Raw genomic sequence first — 23122 nt, forward strand, 5'->3', positions numbered from 1 at the left:
CAAAGGCACGTGCTCATGGTGGGCTTCCCTGGTGGCTTAGATGGTAAAGAATCTGCCTGCAATGCAAGAGACCCAGGTTTGATCCCTGGGTTGGAAAGATCCCCTGGAGAAGGGAATGGCCACCCACTCCAGTATTTTTGCCTGGACAGTCCTATGGACAGAGCAGCCTGGCAGGCTACAGTCTGTAGGATCCCAAAGAATTGGACATGACTGAGTGACTAACACTTTCATTTCACTTTTGCAGTGGAAAGACCACGTGGAGAGGCAGCAAGAGGATGGTAATTGAAAGCCAAGGAGAGAGTCTTAGAGGAAACCAAGCCTATTGGCACTTTGATGTTGGACTTCTAGTCTTCAGAGCTGGGAAAAAATAAATTTCTGTTGTTTAAGCCACCCAGCCTGTGGTACTTTGCTACGGCCATCCCAACAGCAAACTAAACTCACCAAGACAATAAACAGTTGTCTATGTGGAAACAATTAAAAAATCCAGAAATTATTTTGGAAGAATTATTTGAAAAATAAAATGGCTTGTCTTTCTGCTGAATCAGATTTTCACTGTTGCTCAGCTTAGGTTACACCTAAGGTCCTAAGTGAAAGTGAAGTTGCTCAGTCATGTCTGACTCTTTGCAACCCCATGGACTGTAGCCTACCAGGCTCCTCCGTCCATGGAATTTTCCAGGCAAGAGTACTGGAGTGGGTTGCCATTTCCTTCTCCAGGGTATCTTCCCAACCCAGGGATTGAACCTGGGTCTTCCGCATTGCAGGCAGATGCTTTACCATCTGAGCCACCAGAGAAGCCCCTAAGTATTAAATTGCTTAATACTGATCAGCGGGATTGATCATGCTGCATTACAAAGAGTACTTAAATGGGGATAGACTTCTTCAGTGAGGGTGATATAAACAGGAAGCTTAAGTGGTGTTTTTTTTTTTTTTTTACAATGTTGTGTTGGTTTCTGCTCTGCTGCTGCTGCTGCTGCTGCTAAGTCGCTTCAGTCGTGTCCGACTCTGTGCGACCCCACAGACGGCAGTCCACCAGGCTCCCCCGTCCCTGGGATTCTCCAGGCAAGAACACTGGAGTGGGTTGCCATTTCTTTCTCCAGGTTTCTGCTCTAAAACAACGTAAATCAGCCATAATTATACATATATTCCCTCCCTTTTGAGTCTCCTTCCCTCCCCCCACCCACCCCTCTAGGTCATCACAGAGCAACGGACTGGGCTCCCTGTGTTAAATCTAGTCTTATCACTGTTTTGGGGGAGCCAGGACAATGCTGTGATTTAAATCTGGTTTCACCACTGTATGACCTTTCTGAACTTCTGGTCCTCACTGCTGTAAAAAGGATAAGAACAGTGACGGTGGCGGTGGGAGTTAAATAATGTAACAGGTGCAAAGCTCCTAGTATACAGATTTTAAAGGGACAGTGACTATGACTGAAAATGGCACATTTATTTTATCCTTTCTGAATTCTAGAATTCTTCCGTCAGGTGGGAAGATGCTACAAAAATAATTGCACTATGGTTAACACTGTTTTGTATGTTTCCCTTGACAGCTTCTTTATGAGGGGAGGGTAACTGGTGACCATCTTTCTTTCTTTTTCTCTCCTTTCTCCTCCCCTCCCCTGCTCTCTCTTCCCTTCCCTTCTTCTCTCTCTCTCCGTGTCTCATTGATGGCCATGGTCTGATGTCTAGGGCACATCTGGTGTAAGCGCCGAGTGAAGGAGAGTGAGAGGGAGCAGGGGGTCAGTTGTGTCCAGTCTGGTTATCCTTGGCTGACCCTGAGCAGACTGAGATCATCTGCAGTCAGACAGGCCTTTCTGGGGCTGCTCCAGAGCAGCGTGATCACACTGGGGGAAGAGAACTCTACCCAGATGGGAATGGAGGTGGGGAGATCAAGACCTCTTCTCACATCCTGGGTGAGCCTCAGAAGATCACGGGGTGAGCCCTATGCTGGATATTTCTGTTTGCATCTCAGATCCAGCCTCTCCCTGCAGATTCCTGCTTTGAAGGCTGACCTCCAACAATATCATCATCCAGGTCCCCTGCCCTCTGACTTCCACTGGGTTTGGTCAGTGGGAAAACCTGCAGGAGGAAGGAGAGGAGCCACTTTCCTTTCTGACAATGACTCTTTTCCTCTACAAAAGGCCTGGGCTCCTGCCAGGTGGCCCCTCTCCTGCACTCCAATTACAACTACAACACAGTTTCCAATAAGAGCTTCCTTCCTCACCTCTTGTGAGCTCCGGGTGAAACATTTTCCTGCGTTAGGAGGAGAGTAGGGGTAGAGATTGTCACCATCTCTTGTTAGTTGATTTCAAATGTGTTACTCGCTCAGTCGTGTCCAACTCTTTGTGACCCCATGGACTGTAGCCCCCCAGGCTCCTCTGTTCATGGAATTCTCCAGGCAAGAATACTGGAGTGGGTAGCCATTCCCTTCTCCAAGGGATCTTCCCAACCCAAGGATCGAACCCGAGTTTCCTGCATTGAAGGCAGATTCTTTATCATCTGAGCCACTAGGGAAGCCCTAATTTCAAATAGCCTTTCATTGAACTTTCTTAGTCATCCCTTTTCATGTTTTCCCTGTCATGACTCTGAGTGATATATGCAAATCTATTCTGTTTGCCTCCATTTGATTCCTAAGTCACTAAGACTCATCAATCTTAAAGCTGGTACAAATTTACAGATGGGTATTCTCTCTCTCTCTCCCATTTTATGAGAACAAATGACCCAATGCACTACATTGCTTGTCAAGGCCAGCACACATTACCTTGGTTATCCAGCTTGGACGGAACCCAGGTGTCTGGTTTCAGCCTGGTGCTTCTATATTGCAGAGGCAGTCTGCAAGAAACTTGTCCCACATATGTCTTAATGACCAGTGGACTTGCAGACCTCTTAGTTTTGTTTTCTTAGCGCTGCACTCCTGTTACATGCTAAGCTGACTCAGGAATATTTATCCCATAACCCCCAAGTCCATCTATTACCACTGGCTAAAACTCTGTCCAACTCTTAGATCTCCAGCCACAGCATCAGGCCCACCTCCTCCCAGCTGTCAGGACAGCAGATCCAGGTCCCAGCAGAGTTGGGGTGATGAGAGCACAAAGGCTGGGGCCAGACTGCCTCTGTGAGAACCCCTGCTCCCTCACCAATCAGCCAGACCTTGGACTCGTTAGGAAACTCTCAGTGTGTACATTTTCCTACCTGTAAAATAAACATAACACCTCTTTTCTAAAGATCCGTTGTAACTGTAAATGAGTCAATGCCCATAAGGCTCTTAGAATGGACTTTATATACTATAATAAATTCTATATAATGATTGATTTCTTATTACAAAAAGGCCCTACCCCTTATATCTTGGGGTCCTCTGATTGCCATGAGGTGATTGGTTGGCCAGGGAGAGCTCAGTTAGAAGTATCCTAGAAAGAAGGGAGGCTTGTCTCCTGGAGCTTCTCTGTTTTGCTGGCCCTTGGGCTCACAGTCCTGAAGCTGGCTCAGCCCGGGGATGACTGGGGAAAAGGGTCCCTAAAGCTGCCATCTGCTCTCCTGTCCCTGATCTGCCCAGTGGTGGGAGTAAGCTGCCATGAAACATCCACTGCAGATTAGGATGCATCATCTCGAAACTAAAGAGCGGGACCCCAAAGAAGTGATTTCCTTCCTCCCTCTAGCTGCAATCAAGAGAATAAAAAGAGGCAGAGCTGCCGGCACTTTGGCAGGAAAAAAAAAAAAGAAAAAAATCTGCTGGTAACCATGGAGACGATGAAAATGACTTTCAGAGAGCCCTGTGACTGCTTTCAGAGGAAATCGCTGCTTGCCTTCCAACTCTAGCATGCTCAGCATTGTACAAACACAACTGCATGCTCTTTGCAGCTTTGTTAATGATCATGCCCCTTCTTTCACATCGGCGCCCTCTGAATGTCCTAGCCAAGGAAGCAAGAAGAGCCATGGGGAGCTGAAAGGGAGAAAATTCAGACGTGCTGAGAAGTGGAGTATTCAAAGCAAGAAGGGGACTCATGAGATGAAACTTGTGCTCCTTTGCTTTTGTCCATGCAACTTGCCCTCGTGTTCTTAATTATAGGTCCTTCCTCCGTACAGGAGCTTAGATTCCCCACTGAGCTATCGCTTAGCGAAGGCTGCACATTGACTGGTTGGTTTGCTAGCGAGTTGTTTCCATCAGAGAACCAAAATCTCTCTGGAGGCAAAAGGCTAATTGAAGTGTCTCCTTGGCTTGTTTACAAGCTGCTTCAGTTTGAGACTTCACTCTCAATAGTCTCCAGCAAGCACCGAGTGGAAGGAGTGTGTGCTGTTTGGAAATCTAGGGGTGAGTAGATTTGCAAAGGAGTCTGAGTACCTGAGTACAAGTCCACAATGTGGCCAGCACATATGCTTACGATTAGAGGGAAAATATACAGGTAAGTACACTGACAAAGGCAGACAAGGGAGTTTCAGAGGAGCTAATGGTTGAGTTTGATGCTCACTGGAGAAGGCAATGGCAAGCCACTCCAGTACTCTTGCCTAGAAAATCCCATGGATGGAGCAGCCTGGTAGGCTGCAGTCCGTGGGGTCGCTAAGGGTCGGACACGACTGAGCGACTTCACTTTCACACATTGGAGAAGGAAATGGCAACCCACTCCAGTGTTCTTGCCTGGAGAATCCAGGGACGAGGGAGCCTGGTGGGCTTCCGTCTATGGGGTCACACAGAGTTGGACACGACTGAAGTGACTTAGCAGCAGCAGCAGGTTCTAAAATCTTGCAATGCTCTACGTCCCAAGGTTAAAACAAACGGGAGTGCTGTTCATACCCTGATGAACTTCACAGGAAATGTGTGCTCACGTCAGTGAGTACAGGACTGTGTGTACATGTACCTGTGTGGTTGTATTTTTTGTGGACCTGTGTGTGTTAAGGTGGGAAAGGCCAGGGCTGGTAGGTGGCGGTATCAGGGTTTCATTCTTTAGTGCTGATCAATTGTACCTTTTTATTTTTGTCTTCCATCATCATCATCATCATCATCATCAATATCCTCACCCTCATCATCGTCACTAACACTCAGTGAACACTGACAATTGATGGTGCTCAGTGCTTTCCCACATATTTTCTCATTTACTTCTGCCTACGTATCTAGGAGGTAAATGCTGTATTACTCCTACTTTCTAAAAAAGACAGCTGGACCTTAATATGTTAACTTGCCCAATAATAGTGTCTGTAAGAGATGGAGCCAGATTCATCCTCAGCCAGTCTGACGCCTGGGCTGGCACTCCTGACCACCCTTTACCTCCATCCAAAAATAGGATTTTAGGTGGTTTTCAGATACATATAGTAAGACAAGATCACAAGAAGAAACTAGGCAGAGAGAAAACGAGGGCAGGATAAAGAACACATAATTATGGTCCTATGTGCCTGCCAGAGGTGAGACACAAATTGGGTTTTGAGTTTTCTAAATATATAAAGAGAGAAACCTGATCATAAGTCACAGGGTCCACAGAGTAAAAAGAATTCATCGGAAGAAGCACAGGAATTCCTCCTTTAGTAGAAATTTTTCTTGTGTGGTTTTTCAGAAAAGATTGTTTTTGGACACTGTAATGAACAAAATATTTCCTGACAATCAGACAGCAAGGAATTCTGTAAGGCTATTTCTTTTTTTGTTTTTACTACATGGTGTGCAGAACTTCTTGGACCAAGGATTGAACCTGTGTCTCCTGCACTGGAAGAGCGGAGTCTTATTTACTGGACTACCAGGGAAGTCCCATATGTTTTGCATAAGGCCTCTCAGGGTAGACTGAGGGCTTAATGACAAAATATGGCCATTAAAATGAATTCAATTGAAATGAATTCATAGCAGTGGACTCCAGGAGCACGGCAGATCCACTGGGCAGGTTACTTATCTTCACACATGCACTAGGCAATTAGTTATCTTCTTCTTCTTGATGCCTTAGTTTTCTCTGTAAAATGGGGATAGAAATATTACCTATCACATTATGGGTGTGGTAATGGTTAGATGAGATAGCACATAGAAAGTGCTCAGAATTTTGCTCAGAACATGATAAATAATCAATGCTGCTTGTCATCTTCATGCTTGTTATAACTATAGACCTCTATGCTTTAATGGTCAGACAAGCTGGCCTAAAGTTGTGTCCACTTAGGAAAATTAAATAGTTGAACAGATTTATATGACTTAATGGAAGGTCACTCCCTTCTGCATTATGATTTTAGGATTAGAAGATGCCTGTAAGGTAGACTAAGATTTTTTCTTAGAAAGTGATTCTGAGTTCAAGTAGACACATAAACGGGTAATTGAAGCCCAAGTTCTTTGGCTTGGTTAGTTTTGCCTTGAAACATTTAATGCAGATGTTATCAAACTGCTACAGTCAGAAGATTTCTCATTTTAAGCAATGTAATTCCATAAGAAATCCTTTCAGTCAAGGTAGTTTTGAAATGTTCTCTAGGTAACAAAGTCAGCTGATTTGCTATATGGGTTGTACAAAACTAAAGGTTGGCCGTTGCCCTATCTCTACAAAGATTCAGTCCAAACTGCTGAGTTTGCTGACTTTACCCCCTGAAAGGAGTTAATGTGGAGATCAGGAAGGAGACACCCCATGCTCTGGGAAAAAAATACTGGCACAACAGGCCTTCATGGAGTTAGATATTTTCAGAAGAAGGCTTTATGAGCCCAATTCTTACATCTCTTCATATCTAGAAAAGCATTAAAATCTTTCATGGTGGCAGCTGCTTCTCATGACTCGCAGTAACCTTCTGCAAAAATACGTGGTTAATGTATGGACTCCCCCTTCACCAAAATCATATAGACACTGACCTTCCCCCTACTCAGAGCTATCTGAAATGCTATCTCCTGGGCTATAGTCCTCATTTTGCCCCAAATAAAACTTAATTCACAACTCTTAACATTGTAGAATTTTTCCCCCTCAACAGCTGTGAAGGTTTAACCCAATTCATTTTTGGATAATGTTTATCAGAAATGCTAATTTTGGTTTTGGAACATTTAATCTTACCCTTTGGGTTTTACTAGTTACAGCAGCTAGCATTACCATAATTAAAGCTGATTTTATCTTCCAGAATCAGCAAACTGTCCATCTAGGACAATAAAACTATATCATTAGTACAAAGAGGATTTTATTTTTCTGGCTTCAGCTCTTCCAAGGGTGGTGACTGGGTCATTTGGGACAGTCTCATGAGAAGGGGAAACCACAGCCCTGTGTTCTCCCAGTTACACTGATGTAATGTAAGTCCTAGAGAGTCTAGAGGCATAATAAGAACTAGTCTAATAAATCCACAAAAGAGGAAGTATGCTTAGATTGGTTTTGAATATATTATTGTAGTGATTTCAGATGATAAGCTTACTCTGTTGACCAAATTGAGGATCTTGATGCAAAGGCTTAGTTCACCCATTAGGTGCAATAGTTTAATGGCAGAGCCCACTTTTCACCAAAATTCTTGTCCCCCTTTCTTAGATTGGAGTCATTGCCAGGATGTGGATTCTTTCTTGGTCAGGGACTATGTTCCCTAGCGCTCCTTATGGCCAAATGACTCATCTTTATTAATGGAATGTGAAAAGAAGTGAAGTGTGTCATTTACAGGCCGAGATTTTAAAGAAATAAGTGAGGCTTGTCTACTCTCCTCTTACCCTATCTGTGGACTGAACAAAAAGGATTCTGTGATCCTAGGAGATAATGAAGCCACAAGTTGGCATCTCTGAATCATCTGTGGAGGGGAGCCACCTCCCCTGCTCCCAGTCCAGGAAACCTACATTGGAATGAATTTATATTATGTTAAAATGCTGGGTAAGGCTTCTATAGTGTCTCAGATGGTAAAGAATCTGCCTATAATGTAGGAGACCCAGGTTCAATCCCTGGGTTAGGAAGATCCCCTGGAGTAGGAAATGGCAACCCACTCCAGTATGCTTGCCTGGAGAATTCCATGGACAGAGGAGCCTGGTGGGCTAGAGTCCATGGGGTCACAAAGAATTGAACACAACTGAGCCACCAACACTTTCACTTTCCCTGGTGGTATAGTATAGTGGTTAAGAATCCACCTGCCAATGCAGGGGACATGGGTTCGATCTCTGGTCCAGGAACATTCCACATACCGCAGAGCAACTAAGTCCATGAGCCACAACTACTGAGCCTGTACCCGAGAGCCTATCCTCCGAAACAAGAGGAGCCACTATGATAACAAGCCCTGAACCGCAACTAGAGTGTAGTCCCTGCTTGCCTCAACTAGAGAAAGTTTATATGCTACAATGGAGACCCAGCACAGCCAAAAATTTAAAAAAAAAAACTGAAGACTTGGATTTTATTTTTTACAACAGCTATTTTTTTACAAAAGCAGGTGTTCATTTTCCAGAATTAGTTATGGAGATTTTGAAATGACTGCTCTGAGTGAGGTAGGTAAAAAACACCTAAGTGGAGTAAATTGATGCAGATTAGTCTTTAAAATGATGGCTCAGATGGTAAAGAATCTGCTTGCAATGCAGGAGACCCGGGGTTCGATCCCTGGTTGGGAAAGATCCCCTGGAGAAGGGAATGACTACACAATCCAGTATTCTTGCCTGAAAAATCCCATTGACAGAGGAGCCTGGCGGGCTACAGTCCACGGGGTCGCAGAGTCAGACGCAATTAACACACACACTCTTGGGAAAACAGTATGATTTTGTGACTAAATATTTTTGTGGGTTGTCTAGAAAAGTCATTCTTTTTTCATCAAAAGGTAGTCATCTTTTTATGATGTCCACAGATTGTTAGCGACGGGCTTGCTGTTTCTTCTCTAAACTTCCTTGTTTTGTTGGGCTTTGAGTAAATCTTAGTTTTCTATTATTGCTGGATATGATCCAATGATAATAAGAGGCAAGACTTGGTTGGGAATAGTCCTGGAATTTCCCAAGTCCTCTTACTTCAGTGTAAACCAGACTGAAATGAAGAAACCCTATCACCTCTCAACCTGGAAGGGGCCTTGGTCTCCTCAACCCCCACGGGCTTCAGTTTTCTTCTGGACACGGTGTGGAGAAGGAGGCAGCAGAAGGCACCCCCTGAGGGGCTGGCCTACTGCTTAGCTCTGGGATGTGAAATTCCTGTCAGAGGTCTGCTCTGTTAGCAAAGGTTCAGGAAGTGCCTGGAGTGTTGCTGATTTCATCCTGGGAAACTTTGTTATCAAGCTGCTAGGAGGGGCTTTTGAAAGATTGGGGATCCAGGCCACTCAGGACAGAGGACTCTCTGGGCAAAGCTTTTTCCTTTGTTGCACAATCGTCTTACAAGAAAGTAACTATTTGAGGAGTTTCCTTTGCATGGCCTCAAGGATCACACACTCCTGGTTTTCCTGCTAACGCACTGGTTACCCTCTGCCCTCTCAGTCTCCTTTTCTGAGTCTTTGTCTCCTTCCAGCTGTTGACTTACAAAAATGCACAACATGAGGGTTGTGAATTAAGCTTTATTTGGGGGCAAAATGAGGACTGCAGCTGGGGCGAACTCAGGTAGCTCTGAGAAACTACTCCAGAAAAGAAGCGGGGAAGGTCAGCGTATATACGAGGTTTTGGGGAAGGGGGAATATATGCAGTCAAGAGCTCACTTTTCCAGAAGGTTTTTTCCAGTCTCATGAAGCTTTTGCTAGTCACAAGGAGCAGTCATCACCATGGAGGATTTTAGTGCTTTTCTAGATATGAGGAGATACAAGAATTGGGCTCATAACATTGGCTCCTGAAAATATCGAACCATCTGAAGACCTGTTCTGCCAGTTTTCCCCTGAGCACATGTCTCATTTCTGCTCTGAACTCCTGAACTCCTTTCCTGGTTGTGGGGAGGTGAGGGGTGGGTGGGAGAGGGTGTGGGTGGGGTTTGAAAATCAGCAGCTGTAGCAGCACGTGATTTAATCTTTATAGAGGCAGATGTGTGTTCAGTCGCTCAGTCACGTCCAACTCTTTGTGACTCCATGGACTGTAGCCCACCAGGCTCCTCTGTCCGTGGAATTTTCTAGGCAAGAATACTGAAGGGAGTTGCCATTTCCTACTCCAGGGGATCTTCCTGACCCAGGGATAAAACCCTCATCTTTTGCGTCTCCTATATTGGCAGGTGGATTCTTTATCACTAGTGCCAGTTGGGAAATAGTCAGAGATAGATGGCAAGTGCCAGTGACAAGTGCCAATTTGTAGCTGACACCACCCTTAAATGCTGGCATGACTCTGAGTTCAGACAGTAACGTTCTCTTACCTTGTTTGGTTTCCGTCATAGCCCTCATCACTACTTGAAATTATACTATTTATTTGTTTGCTAGTGTGTCACTTAACTTCTTCACCCAAAAGTAAGATCTGTGAATTCAGAGCCACTGTCTTGCTCATGTGGAAATCTAGGGCCTAGAGAAATGCTTGGTCCATAATAAACACTCTAAGCATGCAATAAATAGTTATTGAATTAATCATTGACTGAGTGAATGAATATACAAATTCAGATGGTGACACATAGCATTTCTTATTAAATCAGAGACTAGGAGAAAAGGGTTTTATCAAAGTCAAAATGAGAGTGATATTAGAGTTGAAATTATTCCAGGGTATTTTGATTCACTGAGATGTGGTCCTGTGTGCTGCAAATACCAAAGAAATGGATAGATTTTGTTTTTATTTGCTACAAGGGTTGGATTAAGAGAGCTACTAATCCAACTTGGATGCATCCCAATTTGAGTGTCGTGTGAACCTGGCTACAGACATACCTCACATCGGGCTCAGCGGTGGCAGCGTGCAGTGGCAGACGGCCATTTTTATCTGGGATATTGTGCTTGGCACCATTTCTGAGTAGACTCACACAGCCTTCCAGCCATCCCTGGAAGAGCAAAAGCAATGTTATATAACACAATCCCGCATGACATAGTAACAGAGTCCAATAAACTTTCTCCAGTTTTCTTTCCCTCTCTTCTTTTGGTTTGGCTAAAAACATATTTTTTTTGACCTGAAGTGGTTGGTTAAGGCCCATACCTCCCATTCAGACAGCAGAGGACTGAAGGTCTTGAGGTGTGGATTCTTGAGTTTTCTGGAGGACCTTTTCCTGTCAGGGGCAGATGGATCCTAGAGTCTTCTGCCTCTGTCTCCCCAATTCTAGGGCCACTCGCCGAGATTCATTCCCCTTTTATACTCAGTTTCCAGAGCCAAAGGTGGCAAGTGATGAGGATGATTAGTCAACTCTAGACCCTTATGGGCTCAACTCCATATCATGCTAATTCCAAAACTGGATGCCATGGTCCAATTTCAAAACTGGGTTCCTATGTCATCATTTTATTTATTTATTTTTGGCTTCACTGGGTCTCAGTTGCTGCACAAGGGCTTCTCTAGTTGCAGCGAGTGGGGGCTACTCTCTAGTTACAGTGTGCAGGCTTCTCACTGAGGTGGCTTCTCTTGTTGTGGAGCGTGGGGTCCAAAGTGGGAGGGCTTCAGTAGTTGTGGAGCTTGGACTCAGCAGTTGTGGCGCATGGGCTTAGTTGCCCATCAGCAAGTGGAATATTCCTACACCAGGGACTGAATCTGTGTCCCCTGATTTGGCAGCCTCCTGCCAAATTGTGATTTGGTTCTTAACCACTGGACCACCACAGACGTCCCTAAGTCTTTATGTCCCAGACTCCACTCTGTGCCTCAGTTCACCTATATCTGAAATATGGCCTTTCTTCCCCTTTTCCAAGTTCTCTTTCTAGCAACCCTAAAGATAGTAACTTTGTTACTCTAGTCGGTCTCTTTTCTGATCCCTAGAATTCTAAACTGAGCTCTACTCCAATGGCTGGGACCCTGCCAGCCACTGACTGCCCTTTCTGCTGTTGAATATGGATCTATTACCAGCATCCTCTTATGTGTTCCCAATTGTTGTTTTATCCACCTCTGAATTCCCCAAGACTCTTCCTGTGAACTCTCTATTGCCTACAAATTCACCAGATTGAGACCTGATATTGCCACATCTGATGCTTGACTCCTCCTTGGTTAGCACTTAAAATTGGGTCATTTCTCCACTGTCTCTCTGATTTCAGAGGGAAAATATAACTTCAGGCTAGTCCTTCCTTTCTGTTCATTAATACTTTAAGTAACTGACCCAACCCTGCTGATAACTGAGCTTGGCTCACATGCCAAGGAGAATATCTCCAACATTCATCCAAAATCACTTGGGTTTCCCACCTAATTATAAATAAACTTATAAGTAAATGCAGTTATGATTATGAATAATAATATAATAAAACTCGATTTTTCCCCTGCTTTATTCCATTCCTGTATAGGTAAGCCTCAAGATTACCCAATAACAAGAGAAATACTACTGAATATTTTCCCTTGCAATACTGGTAGTAGTAAAAATGTTACTAAATGCATGGAAGAGAAAGAAAGATAACAGTAAGACCTTTCAGTTCTGAAAAGTCTAGAAAAAAAAACTTTCATCAAAAGCACAATGAAATTCATAGATTCTAAGACTGAATATGGCTTTGTAGAGCTGACCAATAATATCTGAGTGTTGCTGCTGCTGCTGCTAAGTCACTTCAGTCGTGTCCGACTCTGTGCGACCCCAGAGACGGCAGCCCACCAGGCTTCCCCGTCCCCGGGATTCTCCAGGCAAGAACACTGGAGTGGGTTGCCATTTCCTTCTCCAAGGCATGAAAGTGAAAATTGAAAGTGAAGTCGCTCAGTCCTGCCCGACTCCCGGCGACCCCATGGACTGCAGCCTATCAGGCTCCTCCGTCCATGGGATTTTCTAGGCGAGAGTACTGGAGTGGGTTGCCAGTGCCTTCTCCATCTGAGTGTTAAGTAGAAGCAAATAGTTTTCAGTCTTGAGTCATAGTTTACTAAGGTATTAAATCTGGTTTTAATTCCTAACGCCCAAATCATCAAGTTCTCTGATTAAAAGGAAAAATATGAGCAGGAGACCAAAAGAAAAGCATATTGGACAAATTGCAGAGTTGCCAAAGTTTTATAGCTTTTGAAAAACAAATCTTCTGATGGAGGAAGGTTTGAAACTTTTTTATCATTTTGCAACATTTTGTGGAACTATGTATGTGGTTTTCTTTTTTTCTTCCTCAGAAAAGAAATCAGAAAACTATTGACTACATCTGAATCTCATGGTCATTATTTAGAACCAAAAAACAATGCTTTGTACTACTATGTGCTGGGTGACTGCACGTGGTTCTCCTTCAGTTGTGACCAACTTAGGGTATTATTTTTACTACATTTTACAAATGAGGAAAGAGGCGTAAAGAGGTGAAGAAATTTGCCTAGGACTACACCTCTATGGTAAGTTTATTTGTATACTGAGTTTGAATCTGTGACTGAGACAATTTCTGAATGCTCCCTTTGTCAAGTTTCTCTTTAATACTTTAATTCAAAAATTGGCAGAGAGAGTGGCTGGCGTCACAGTGTAATCGCTAAGATATTATCTATTCTCACCTCCCAGGGAACCTCAGAAGAGCCAGTGAGGGGCCCTGCCTTGGGCTTCCAAACAGAGGTGGTGTCAACAGTAGAGGGTAATGCCGTGCTGTCATGCAGGCATACTTCCCATGCAACCCCTTAGAATGCGTTCCCAGAAAGAGTTGTTTGCAACGGTGTTAACTTGCTAAGCTCACTGCTCACCATGATCTAGAGAACTTCTTCCCTGTCCCTTAAGTGGTTATCTAGCCCAAGAAATGTGAAATTTTGAATTTTAGAAGAAGACTGAGTGACTTCACTTTCACTTTCACACATTGGAGAAGGAAATGGCAACCCACTCCAGTGTTCTTGCCTGGAGAATCCCAGGGACGGGGGAGCCTGGTGGGCTGCCGTCTATGGGATCACACAGAGTCGGACACGACTGAAGTGACTTAGCAGCAGCTTGATTTCAGTGTATTCTGTTTGCTTGTTGTTTGTTGTTGTTTAGTTGCTTAGTCATGTCCGACTGTTTTGCAACCCCATGAACTATAGCCTGTCACCCGTCAGGCTCCTCTATCCATAGGATTCTCTAGGCAAGAATACTGGAGTGGGTTGCCATTTGCTTCTCCAGGGGATCTTCCCTACCCATGGATCGATCCTGCATCTCCTGCATTGGCAGGTGGATTTTTTTTTACCAGGGAAGCTCCTAGAGGCTTATTAGGAAGATCCAAAATGACTTAAATCCATGCTACCAATTCTAAGTGATTATATAAATTTTGGAGATGGTTAAGCAAATTTTCTTAACTTCTATTTCTTTTGACCAGCTGCACAAATCAAAGATCACCCTTCTGCAAGTGGGGGCCCCATAACAACACATCTAGTTCACCCCACTCCTTCACACCCGCCACAGATACAGTTGGTACCAGATAGGTTGCCAGGCAGAGACTTGTGCGGCCATAAGTGTCCTGCGTGTTAATATTGGCTCCCATCTTTAACAGCAGCTTCACTGTGTCCACTTGACGTCCAGAAACTGCATGCATTAAGGGTGTACATCCTGGAATGAGACATTTCAACAGCTTTTAAAAATGTTTGACTTGTGAAATTTATGAGTTGACTTTATTCGCCTGTTCATTTATTATGCTCTTTGCAGATGAACTACCCTCAACACAAATTCAGCTGTTGAGTTGAAGAGAGATGATGATTGTTTCTGCATTTATATTGGGTTGGCCAAAAGTTTTTTTGTTTTTTTTCTATAAGTTGTCTTTAGTAGTAGTGCTTACTTGTCTCTAACTTCATTCTAAACAGTTTTGTTTGGTTGTACTGTGATAACTATCACACCAGCGTGCATTTTAAAAAATTATCAAAATTGGTGAATTTTTGTAGCTATTTTAATATTGAAGATGGAAGAAAAAAGCAACATTTTTGGCATATTATGCTTTATTATTTCAAGAAAGATAAAAGCGCAACTGAAACTCAAAAAAAGATTTGTACACTGTATGGGAAAGGTGCTGTGACTGATCGAACATGTCAAAAGTGTTTTGTGAAGTTTCATGCTAGAGATTTCTTGCTGGACGATGTTCCACAGTTGGGTAGACCAGTTGAAGCTGATAACGATCAAATCAAGACATTAACCGAGAACAATCAACATTATACCACACGGAAGGTAGCTGATATATCAAAATATCCAAATCAAGTATGGAAAATCATTGGCACCTGCTTGATTATGTTAATCACTTTAATGTTTGGATTCCACATGTTAAGCAAAAAAACACTTTTGACCATATTTCTGCATGTGATTCTCTACTTAAATGTAACAAAAACATTGAAACAAATTGTGATGGGTAATGACAAGTAGATTCTGTACAATAATGTGGGAACATAAAAGATTGCAGGGCAAGTGAAATGAACCACCACCAACCACACCACAGGCCGGTCTTCATCCAAAGAAGGTGACATGTATATGGTGGAATAGGAAGGATGTCCTCTATTATGAGCTCCTGGAAAACCAAACAATTCCAACTATTGCTCCCAGGGCTTCCCTGGTGGCTTAGATGGTAAAGCATCTGTCTGCAATGCGGGAGATCTGGGTGTGATCCCTGGGTCGGCAAGATCTCCTGGAGAAGGAAATGGCAACCCACTCCAGTACTCTTCCCTGGAAAATTCCATGGACTGAGGAGCCTGGTAGGCTACAGTCCATGGGGTTGCAAAGAGTCAGACACAACTGAATGACTTGACTTTCACTTTCTATTGCTCTCAAATAGACCAATTGAAAACAGCACTAGATGAAAAGTGTCTGGAATTAGTCAGCAGAAAATACATAAGAGAGTTTTTACTTAAAAACTGAAGGCACTTTTTAGCCAGCCCAACATAAATTATGTATGTTTAGACCCTATTAAATCTTTTGTAATTTTGTGTAATTGCTTGATTAAAACATTTTGTGTAGATGATAAAGTTAATTTATTACTACCTTGGGAATCAGCATAATTTGGGACATAACGGGCAGGGTTAAGTCTGAGTTGGTTTGAACAATGCAGAATCTGGAAGTATCTTTAGAAAACAATGCCGACTAGGCAGACAGGTAGTTCAGTTCAGTTCAGTCGCTCAGTAGTGTCCGACTCTCCACGACCCCATGAATCACAGCACGCCAGGCCTCCCTGTCCATTACCAACTCCTGGAGCTCACTCAAACTCATGTCCACAGAGTCGGTGATGCCATCCAGCCATCTCATTCTCTGTCGTTCCCTTCTCCTCCCGCCAGGTAGAGCACACACTTATTGGAGGTGATTAGTGATACAAAATCACTGCAGATGGTGACTGCAGCCATGAAATTAAAAGATGCTTGCTCCTTGGAAGAAAAGTTATGACCAACCTAGATAGCATATTAAACAGCAGAGACATTACTTCTCCAACAAAGGTCCGTCTAGTCAAAGACATGGTTTTTCCAGTCGTCATGTATGGATGTGAGAGTTGGACTATAAAGAAAGCTGAGCACCGAAGAATTGATGCCTTTGAACTGTGGTGTTGGAGAAGACTCTTGAAAGTCCCTTGGAATGCAAGGAGATCCAACCAGTCCATCCTAAAGGAGATCAATCCTGGGTGTTCATTGGATGGACTGATGTTGAAACTGAAACTCCAGTGGTTTGGCCACCTGATGCAAAGAACTGACTTATTTGAAAAGACTCTGATGCTAGAAAAGATTGAGGGCAGGAGGAGACGGGGACGACAGAAGATGAGATAGTCGGATGGCATCACCGACTCAATGGACATGAGTCTGAGTAAGCTCCAGGAGTTGGTGATGGACAGGGAAGCCTGGCGTGCTGTAGTCCATGGGGTCGCAAAGAGTCAGACACAACTGAACGACTGAACTGAATTCTCCCCTACTTCATTCTTCTTTTTCAAAATTGTTTTAACTCATCTAGTTTCTTTGCTTTCTATATAAATTTTAGATAATCTTGTCTATATCCACAAAAGATATCTTACTTGAGTTTGATAGAAATTGCATTAAACTTGTATTTGAATTTGGGGAGCATTCTAATACATGAACATGATCTCTCCATTTATGTTAAATCTTTGATTTCTTTCATCAGCATTTTATAGTTTAGAGTATGTAAGTGATGGACAGGGAGGCCTGGCGTGCTGTGATTCATGGGATTGCGGAGAGTCGGACATGACTGAGTGACTGAACTAAACTGAACTGAACTGAAATCTTGAATGCATTTTGTTTTATTCACACCTAAATAAATATTTTTTATTGAGTGATTTTAATGTGTGGTTTTGTGGTTTTGTGGTATTGTGGTTTTAATGTTGATGTCCATGTGTTCATTTCTAGTATATATCAATAGAAATAAATTTGGTTTTGTATATTGATCTTGTATCCTGGCACCTTGCTTAACTCATTAGTAGGAGTTTTTGATAGGTTTTTTAGTATTTTCTATGTAGACAATCAAGTTGTGCAAAAAAGGGAACAGTTTTCTTTTTCAATATGTATGCTTTTTATTTATTTTCTTGCTTTTTTGCACTGGCTAGAACTCCCAGGGCTATCTTGAATATAAGAAAGAATGAACTTTTTTGCTTTGTTGCCCATCTCAGGGGCAAAGCATTCAGTCTTTCACCAATAAGTAAAACATTAGCTCTAGGGTTTCTTGTAGATACTATCAAATTGAGGAAGATCCCCTCCACTCCTATCTTTCTGAGAGTTTTTAATAATGAATGTGTGCTAAATTTTGTCAAATGCTTTTTCTGCATCAATTGATATGGTCACGTGGGTTTTCTTCTTAGTTGGTTAAAATATACATTGCTTAATTTTTCAAGTTTTTTTTAAAGGTTTATTTATCTTTGACTGTGCTGTGTCTTCATTGCTGCATGGGCTTTTCTCTAGTTGTGGCAAGAGGGGGCTATTCTCTAGGTGGCTTCTCATTGCAGTGGCTTCTCTTGTTGCTGCTCCAGAGCACAAGCTCAATAGTTGCGGTGCATGGGCTTAGTTGTTCCATAGCATGTGGGATCTTCTTGGACCAGGGATCGAACCCATATCTCCAGGACCGGCAGGCAGATTCTTTACTACTGAGCCACCAGGAAAGCCTCAATTCTCAAGTGTTGAAATGGACTTACATTCCTAGAACAAGCCACATTTGGTCATGGTATATAATTCTTTTTTATATATTACTGATTTTTGTTTGCTTGTTTTTAAAATTTTTTATTTACTTTTTATTTTTTGGCTGCACCTCATGGCATGTAGAATCTTAGTTCCCCAATCAGGGATTGAACTTGTGCCCCCTGCATTGGAAGTGCAGAGTCTTAACTACTGGACCATCAGAGAAGTCCCTATTTGCTGATATTTTACTAAGGATGTCTGTCTATATCTGTATTCATGTGGAGTATTGGTCTATAGGTTTATTTTTTATATCATCTTTGTCATATGTTGATATCAGAGTTATATTAGTTTCATAATCAGAAAAGTTTCCTTTTCTTCTGGAAGAGATTATGTAGAGTTGGTATTAATTTTATTTAAAAGTTTCTCGAAGTCCCCAGTGAAATCATCTAGGCCTGATGATGTCTTTTTCTGGGAATTTTAAAATTATGAATTTAAGTTCCTTCATAGTTATAGAACTATTCAAATAATGTCCTATTGGGTGAACTGTGGTCATTTATCTTTTTTGAGGAATTCCTCCATTTCATCTAAATAGTCAAATTATGTGTGTAGAGCTGTTTGCTATATTTTCTTATTATCCTTTAAAGTCTGCAGGGTTATTCCTAATAGTGATAACTTGGATATCTTTCTTTTTCTTTTTTGTCCTTATTGGTAGAGGTTTATAAGCCTTATTGACCTTTTCAAAGAATTAGTTTCTTGGTTCATTGATTTTCTTTATTTTCTCTCATTTCCAACTTCTAACCCCAAAGCAGATGTATAAGTAATTCTTCTTCAAAAAACAAATGAATGAAAAGACTACCATGGATAAATTAGGGAGCAACCACCCACTTTACAAAACATTTTATTGTCATGATAAGGGAATTCCAAGCTCCTCTTAGGACAAGTGAACTGGTTAAAAATGATTAATTACTTCCCAGAAATACTAGGATAGAGAAACCAATGATGAAGTCCTTGTTGTAGTTTCATTGGTCCTGAGGCTGCAACCTCTTCCTCGCCTCCTCCTCCTTTTTGTTTTTCTTCTCTTCTTCTTTCTTCTTCTTAGTCTTCCTCTTCATTTTTTAACCTTTTTTCTTTCAGTTGTTCAGATTGTCTCATTGCTATCGTTCTATTTTCAGTTTCATTGATCCTTTCCTCTGCTTCCTCGTTCTGCTGCTGAGCTTAGCCATTGAGTTTTTAATTGTAATTATTGTATTTTTCAGTTTTAAAATTTTCCATTTGATTCTTCTTTATATCTGTTATTTCTTTGCTGAGCCTTTCTATTTTTTGTTTGTTTGTTTCAAGCATACTTGCAATTGCTTATTGAAGCATTTTTCCATGGTTACTTGAAAATTTTTGCCAGATAATTCTAACATCTGTCATCTCAGTGTTGGCATCTAATGACTGCTTTTTTCCATTCAGTTTGAGGTCTTATTGATACTTGGTATGTCAAGTGATTTTCTTTGGAACTTGGACATTTGGAGTATTTCATCATGAGTTGCCTAAGTCTTGCTTAAATCCTCTATTTTAGCTGTTTTTTTTTCTGATACTGCTCCAAAGGGGAAATGAAGGGGGGGCACCACCTTAGTACTGCCAGGTAAGATTAGAAGTCTAAGTCCCTTACTTAGCCTTTATTGACATCTAAGGGAGAAGACGCTTCATTATTGGGTGGAGGAATCCCCTGACACTGCCTCAGCGGTGGCGATGTGGGGGCTTCATTCCCAGGTGAAGGTGGAGGTGTGGGCTCCCAGCTTGGTCTTCGCTAGAATGAATGGGGTTGAGGTTGTAGTTTGTTGTTGTTGTTTTGGTGGGAGTGTTTGGTGGAGTAGACTCATTACTGTCTAAAAGTTTTCTGTCTTGCTATGTGATCCCTTTCTTGGTTCTTTGACTAGAGAGCAGGCTTTTGTTGGGGGCTTTTTTGCTCTCTGCCCATTGCCATTTCTACATTGTCAGCTTCTTCAGTTCTAAGTCTGGGGAATTTGGGGCACAAAGGAAGCCCAGGAAACTCACCACTATGTCATTCCTTGGGTCCCAAGTTCCTAGCTAGTCTGTCATTTTCTCTCTACCTTCCAGAGTGTTCTTATGTTTAGGCTATATACAATATTCAGGATTTTTAGTTGTATTTAGCAGAAGGAATAAAAAAAAAATCCTACTTCTGCCCCATCTTCCCAGAAGCAGGAGTCCTAGCTCTCTGGCTTTAATAACCACACTTTCCCTAACATCCACTGCTACTAAAAATAGCCTCTTCTTTTCATATCCTTCTTCTAACATCATCTACTTCACCTATCTACTTTTGTCACTCATACAAAGAAGTTGAAAATAAACTCGGACTGAACAGCTTTATGAGAAGAGGTGATATAAAAGAGTTTGAAGATTTGTGTCCATGATTCTCATTCAATGAAATACTGAGGGAACCGTACATGGTTACAGGCAGGCTATTCCTTGACTCTTCAGTATCAAAGTAGACTTTCAAATATCATTTTATTAACACTGCTCACCTCTGGAGGCCATTTCTGAAAGGGCAGATCAGGACATTCTGTAGGATCCAAAATGCATAAATAGCTCACCTTCACTGTCACAGCATTCTAGGATGGAAGGGTCTTCCCGAATCACAGCAGTCAGAGCACTGACATCTCCGTTAGATGCTGCCTGATAAACCATGGTCAGGTCAACTTCTTCAGATGAATCACCTTCATGAATCAAACAGAGACAAGCAGTGTGTGGAGAGAATTCACTGAAAGAGTAAGAACACCCAGAGGGTCACCCACACAAGTGATTCATGAAAGTCTCTCTGGCAGATCCAGGCAGAAGGCTGAGTCATACTGAGCACACACAACTTCACTACTTCTGAAGAAAGGTGGGCCCCAGTGGGCTGCCTTGTAACGTCATCTATTGGGAAGGAGCTTGAGGGAGTAGATGTCCTCTGAGATTTAATGATTGTCTCCAAGCATTCAGACTACTTGAAACCAGTGAGAACAGATTGGAAAGTGGAGCCTTTATCTTGGTTCTGGGTTTCCTTTATTGATCTGATATATGTTACTTTCCCTTTCAGTGACTCAGTTTACCCACCTTTGAAGGAGATAATGTGCTCCTTAGTCTCTGCCCTCTAGATGGGCTCTCTGCCCTTTCCTCTTGCTCTGAATCCTGAGGGTTAACGTTACTGAGCACATCACCCAGGCCTCCTGGCCCTCAGTGTCTATGGGAGGTGATGGCGGGAGAGTGGTGGAGAGATGGGGCATTTCCTCTTGCCTTCCCCTAGTACAGAGTCTAGCAGCAGCTGCTTCTCTTTCAGCAGGAGGGTCCTTTCCCCAGAACCAGACCTCACTGGGCTAACTGTGGTAACAAACATTGTCCTTTCAATCCTGCCTCATCTCTGCATGCAGTCCCTTCACAAAAGCCCTTCATTTGAACCATCTGGGGTTTCATGACATGGTGAATCCAAAAGAAACAGAGCTGTATGACACAAACATACGGAACAAATGTACAAATCCCAATGGGGCAAGGGGGTGGAGGATGAATGGGGAGATTGAGATTCACATGTATACACTATTGATGCTGTGTATAAAGTGGATAACTAATGAGGGCCTACTGTACAGCACAGGGAACTGTCCTCAGTGCTCTGTGGTGACCTAAATGGGGAAGGAATCCAAAAAAGAGAGGGGTTATATGTATACATATAGCTGATTCAACATCCGTTGGATCATCGAGAAAGCAAGAGAGTTCCAGAAAAACATCTATTTCTGCTTTATTGACTATGCCAAAGCCTTTGACTGTGTGGATCACAATAAACTGTGGAAAATTCTGAAAGAGATGGGAATACCAGACCATCTGACCTGCCTCTTGAGAAACCTATATGCAGGTCAGGAAGCAATAGTTAGAACTGGACATGGAACAACAGACTGGTTCCAAGTAGGAAAAGGAGTACATCAAGGCTGTATATTGTCACCCTGCTTATTTGACTTCTATGCAGAGTACATCATGAGGACTGCTGGGCTGGAAGAAGCACAAGCTGGAATCAAGATTGCCAGGAGAAATATCAATAACCTCAGGTATGCAGATGACACCACCCTTATGGCAGAAAGTGAAGAGGAACTAAAAAGCCTCTTGGCAAAAGTGAAAGAGGAGAGTGAAAAAGTTGGCTTAAAGCTCAACATTCAGAAAACGAAGATCATGGCATCTGGTCCCATCACCTCATGGGAAATAGATGGGGAAACAGTGGAAACAGTGCCAGACTTTACTTTTTTTGGCTTTAAAATCACTGCAGATGCTGATTGCAGCCATGAAATTAAAAGATGCTTACTTCTTGGAAGGAAAGTTATGACCAACCTAGATAGCATATTAAAAAGCAGAGACATTACTTTGCCAACCAAGGTCCATCTAGTCAAGGCTATGGTTTTTCCAGTGGTCATGTATGGATGTGAGAGTTGGACTGTGAAGAAAGCTGATCGCCGAAGAATTGATGCTTTTGAACTGTGGTATTGGAGAAGACTCTTGAGAGTCCCTTGGACTGCAAGGAGATCCAACCAGTCCATCCTAAAGGAGACCAGTCTTGGGTGTTCACTGGAAGGACTGATGCTGAGGCTGAAACTCTAATACTTCGGCCACCTCACGCGACGAGTTGACTCATTGGAAAAGACTCTGATGCTGGGAGGGATTGGGGGCAGGAGGAGAAGGGGAAAACAAAGGATAAGATGGCTGGATGGCATCACCGACTTGATGCACATGAGTTTGGGTGAACTCTAGGAGTTGGTGATGGACAGGGAGGCCTGGCGTGCTGTGATTCACGGGGTCGCAAAGAGTCGGAGACGACTGAGCGACTGAACTGAACTGAACTGATAGCTGATTCACTTTGCTGTATAGAAGAAACTTACACAACATTGTAAAGCAACTGTATTCCAATAAAAATTTTTTAATTAACAGAAACAGAGCTATATGCAACTCCTTTGAATTTGATGTGTGCTCAGTTGCCCAGTTGTGTCCAATTCTTTGTGGTCCCATGGACTGTAGCCCCACAGGCTCCTCTGTTCAGGGAATTTTCCAGGCAAGAATACTGGGGTAGGTTGTCACTTCGTCCTCCAAAGGATCTTCCTAATTCAGGGACTGAACCTCATCTCTTGCATCTCCTGAGCTAGCAGGCAGGTTCTTTACATG

At 42.7% G+C, this 23122-nt stretch overlaps 1 protein-coding gene and 1 long non-coding RNA gene across 2 annotated transcripts in view; one reads left to right on the plus strand and one right to left on the minus strand.

Annotated features, from left to right (window-relative positions):
- The window catches only part of ANKRD55 (ankyrin repeat domain 55), a 107559-nt gene that overhangs the window by 54121 nt on the left and 30316 nt on the right, over positions 1 to 23122 (minus strand). The window contains exons 2-4 of the mRNA XM_055422033.2: positions 20539 to 20661; positions 14272 to 14402; positions 10693 to 10802 (exon numbers count right to left, since the gene is read on the minus strand). Of these exons, the coding sequence (XP_055278008.2) occupies positions 10693 to 10802; positions 14272 to 14402; positions 20539 to 20661 (364 nt within the window). The remainder of the gene's footprint in view (positions 1 to 10692; positions 10803 to 14271; positions 14403 to 20538; positions 20662 to 23122) is intronic.
- On the plus strand, positions 12005 to 17035 carry LOC148774991 (uncharacterized). The gene is made up of 3 exons (XR_016035237.1): positions 12005 to 12346; positions 13028 to 13237; positions 16106 to 17035. It is a non-coding gene; the product is annotated as an uncharacterized LOC148774991 (long non-coding RNA).

This window comes from Moschus berezovskii, chromosome 18 (assembly GCF_049115385.1).
Source record: "Moschus berezovskii isolate FMDL1 chromosome 18, NW_MosBer_1.0, whole genome shotgun sequence".
In the NCBI taxonomy this organism is placed as follows: Eukaryota; Metazoa; Chordata; class Mammalia; order Artiodactyla; family Moschidae; genus Moschus; species Moschus berezovskii.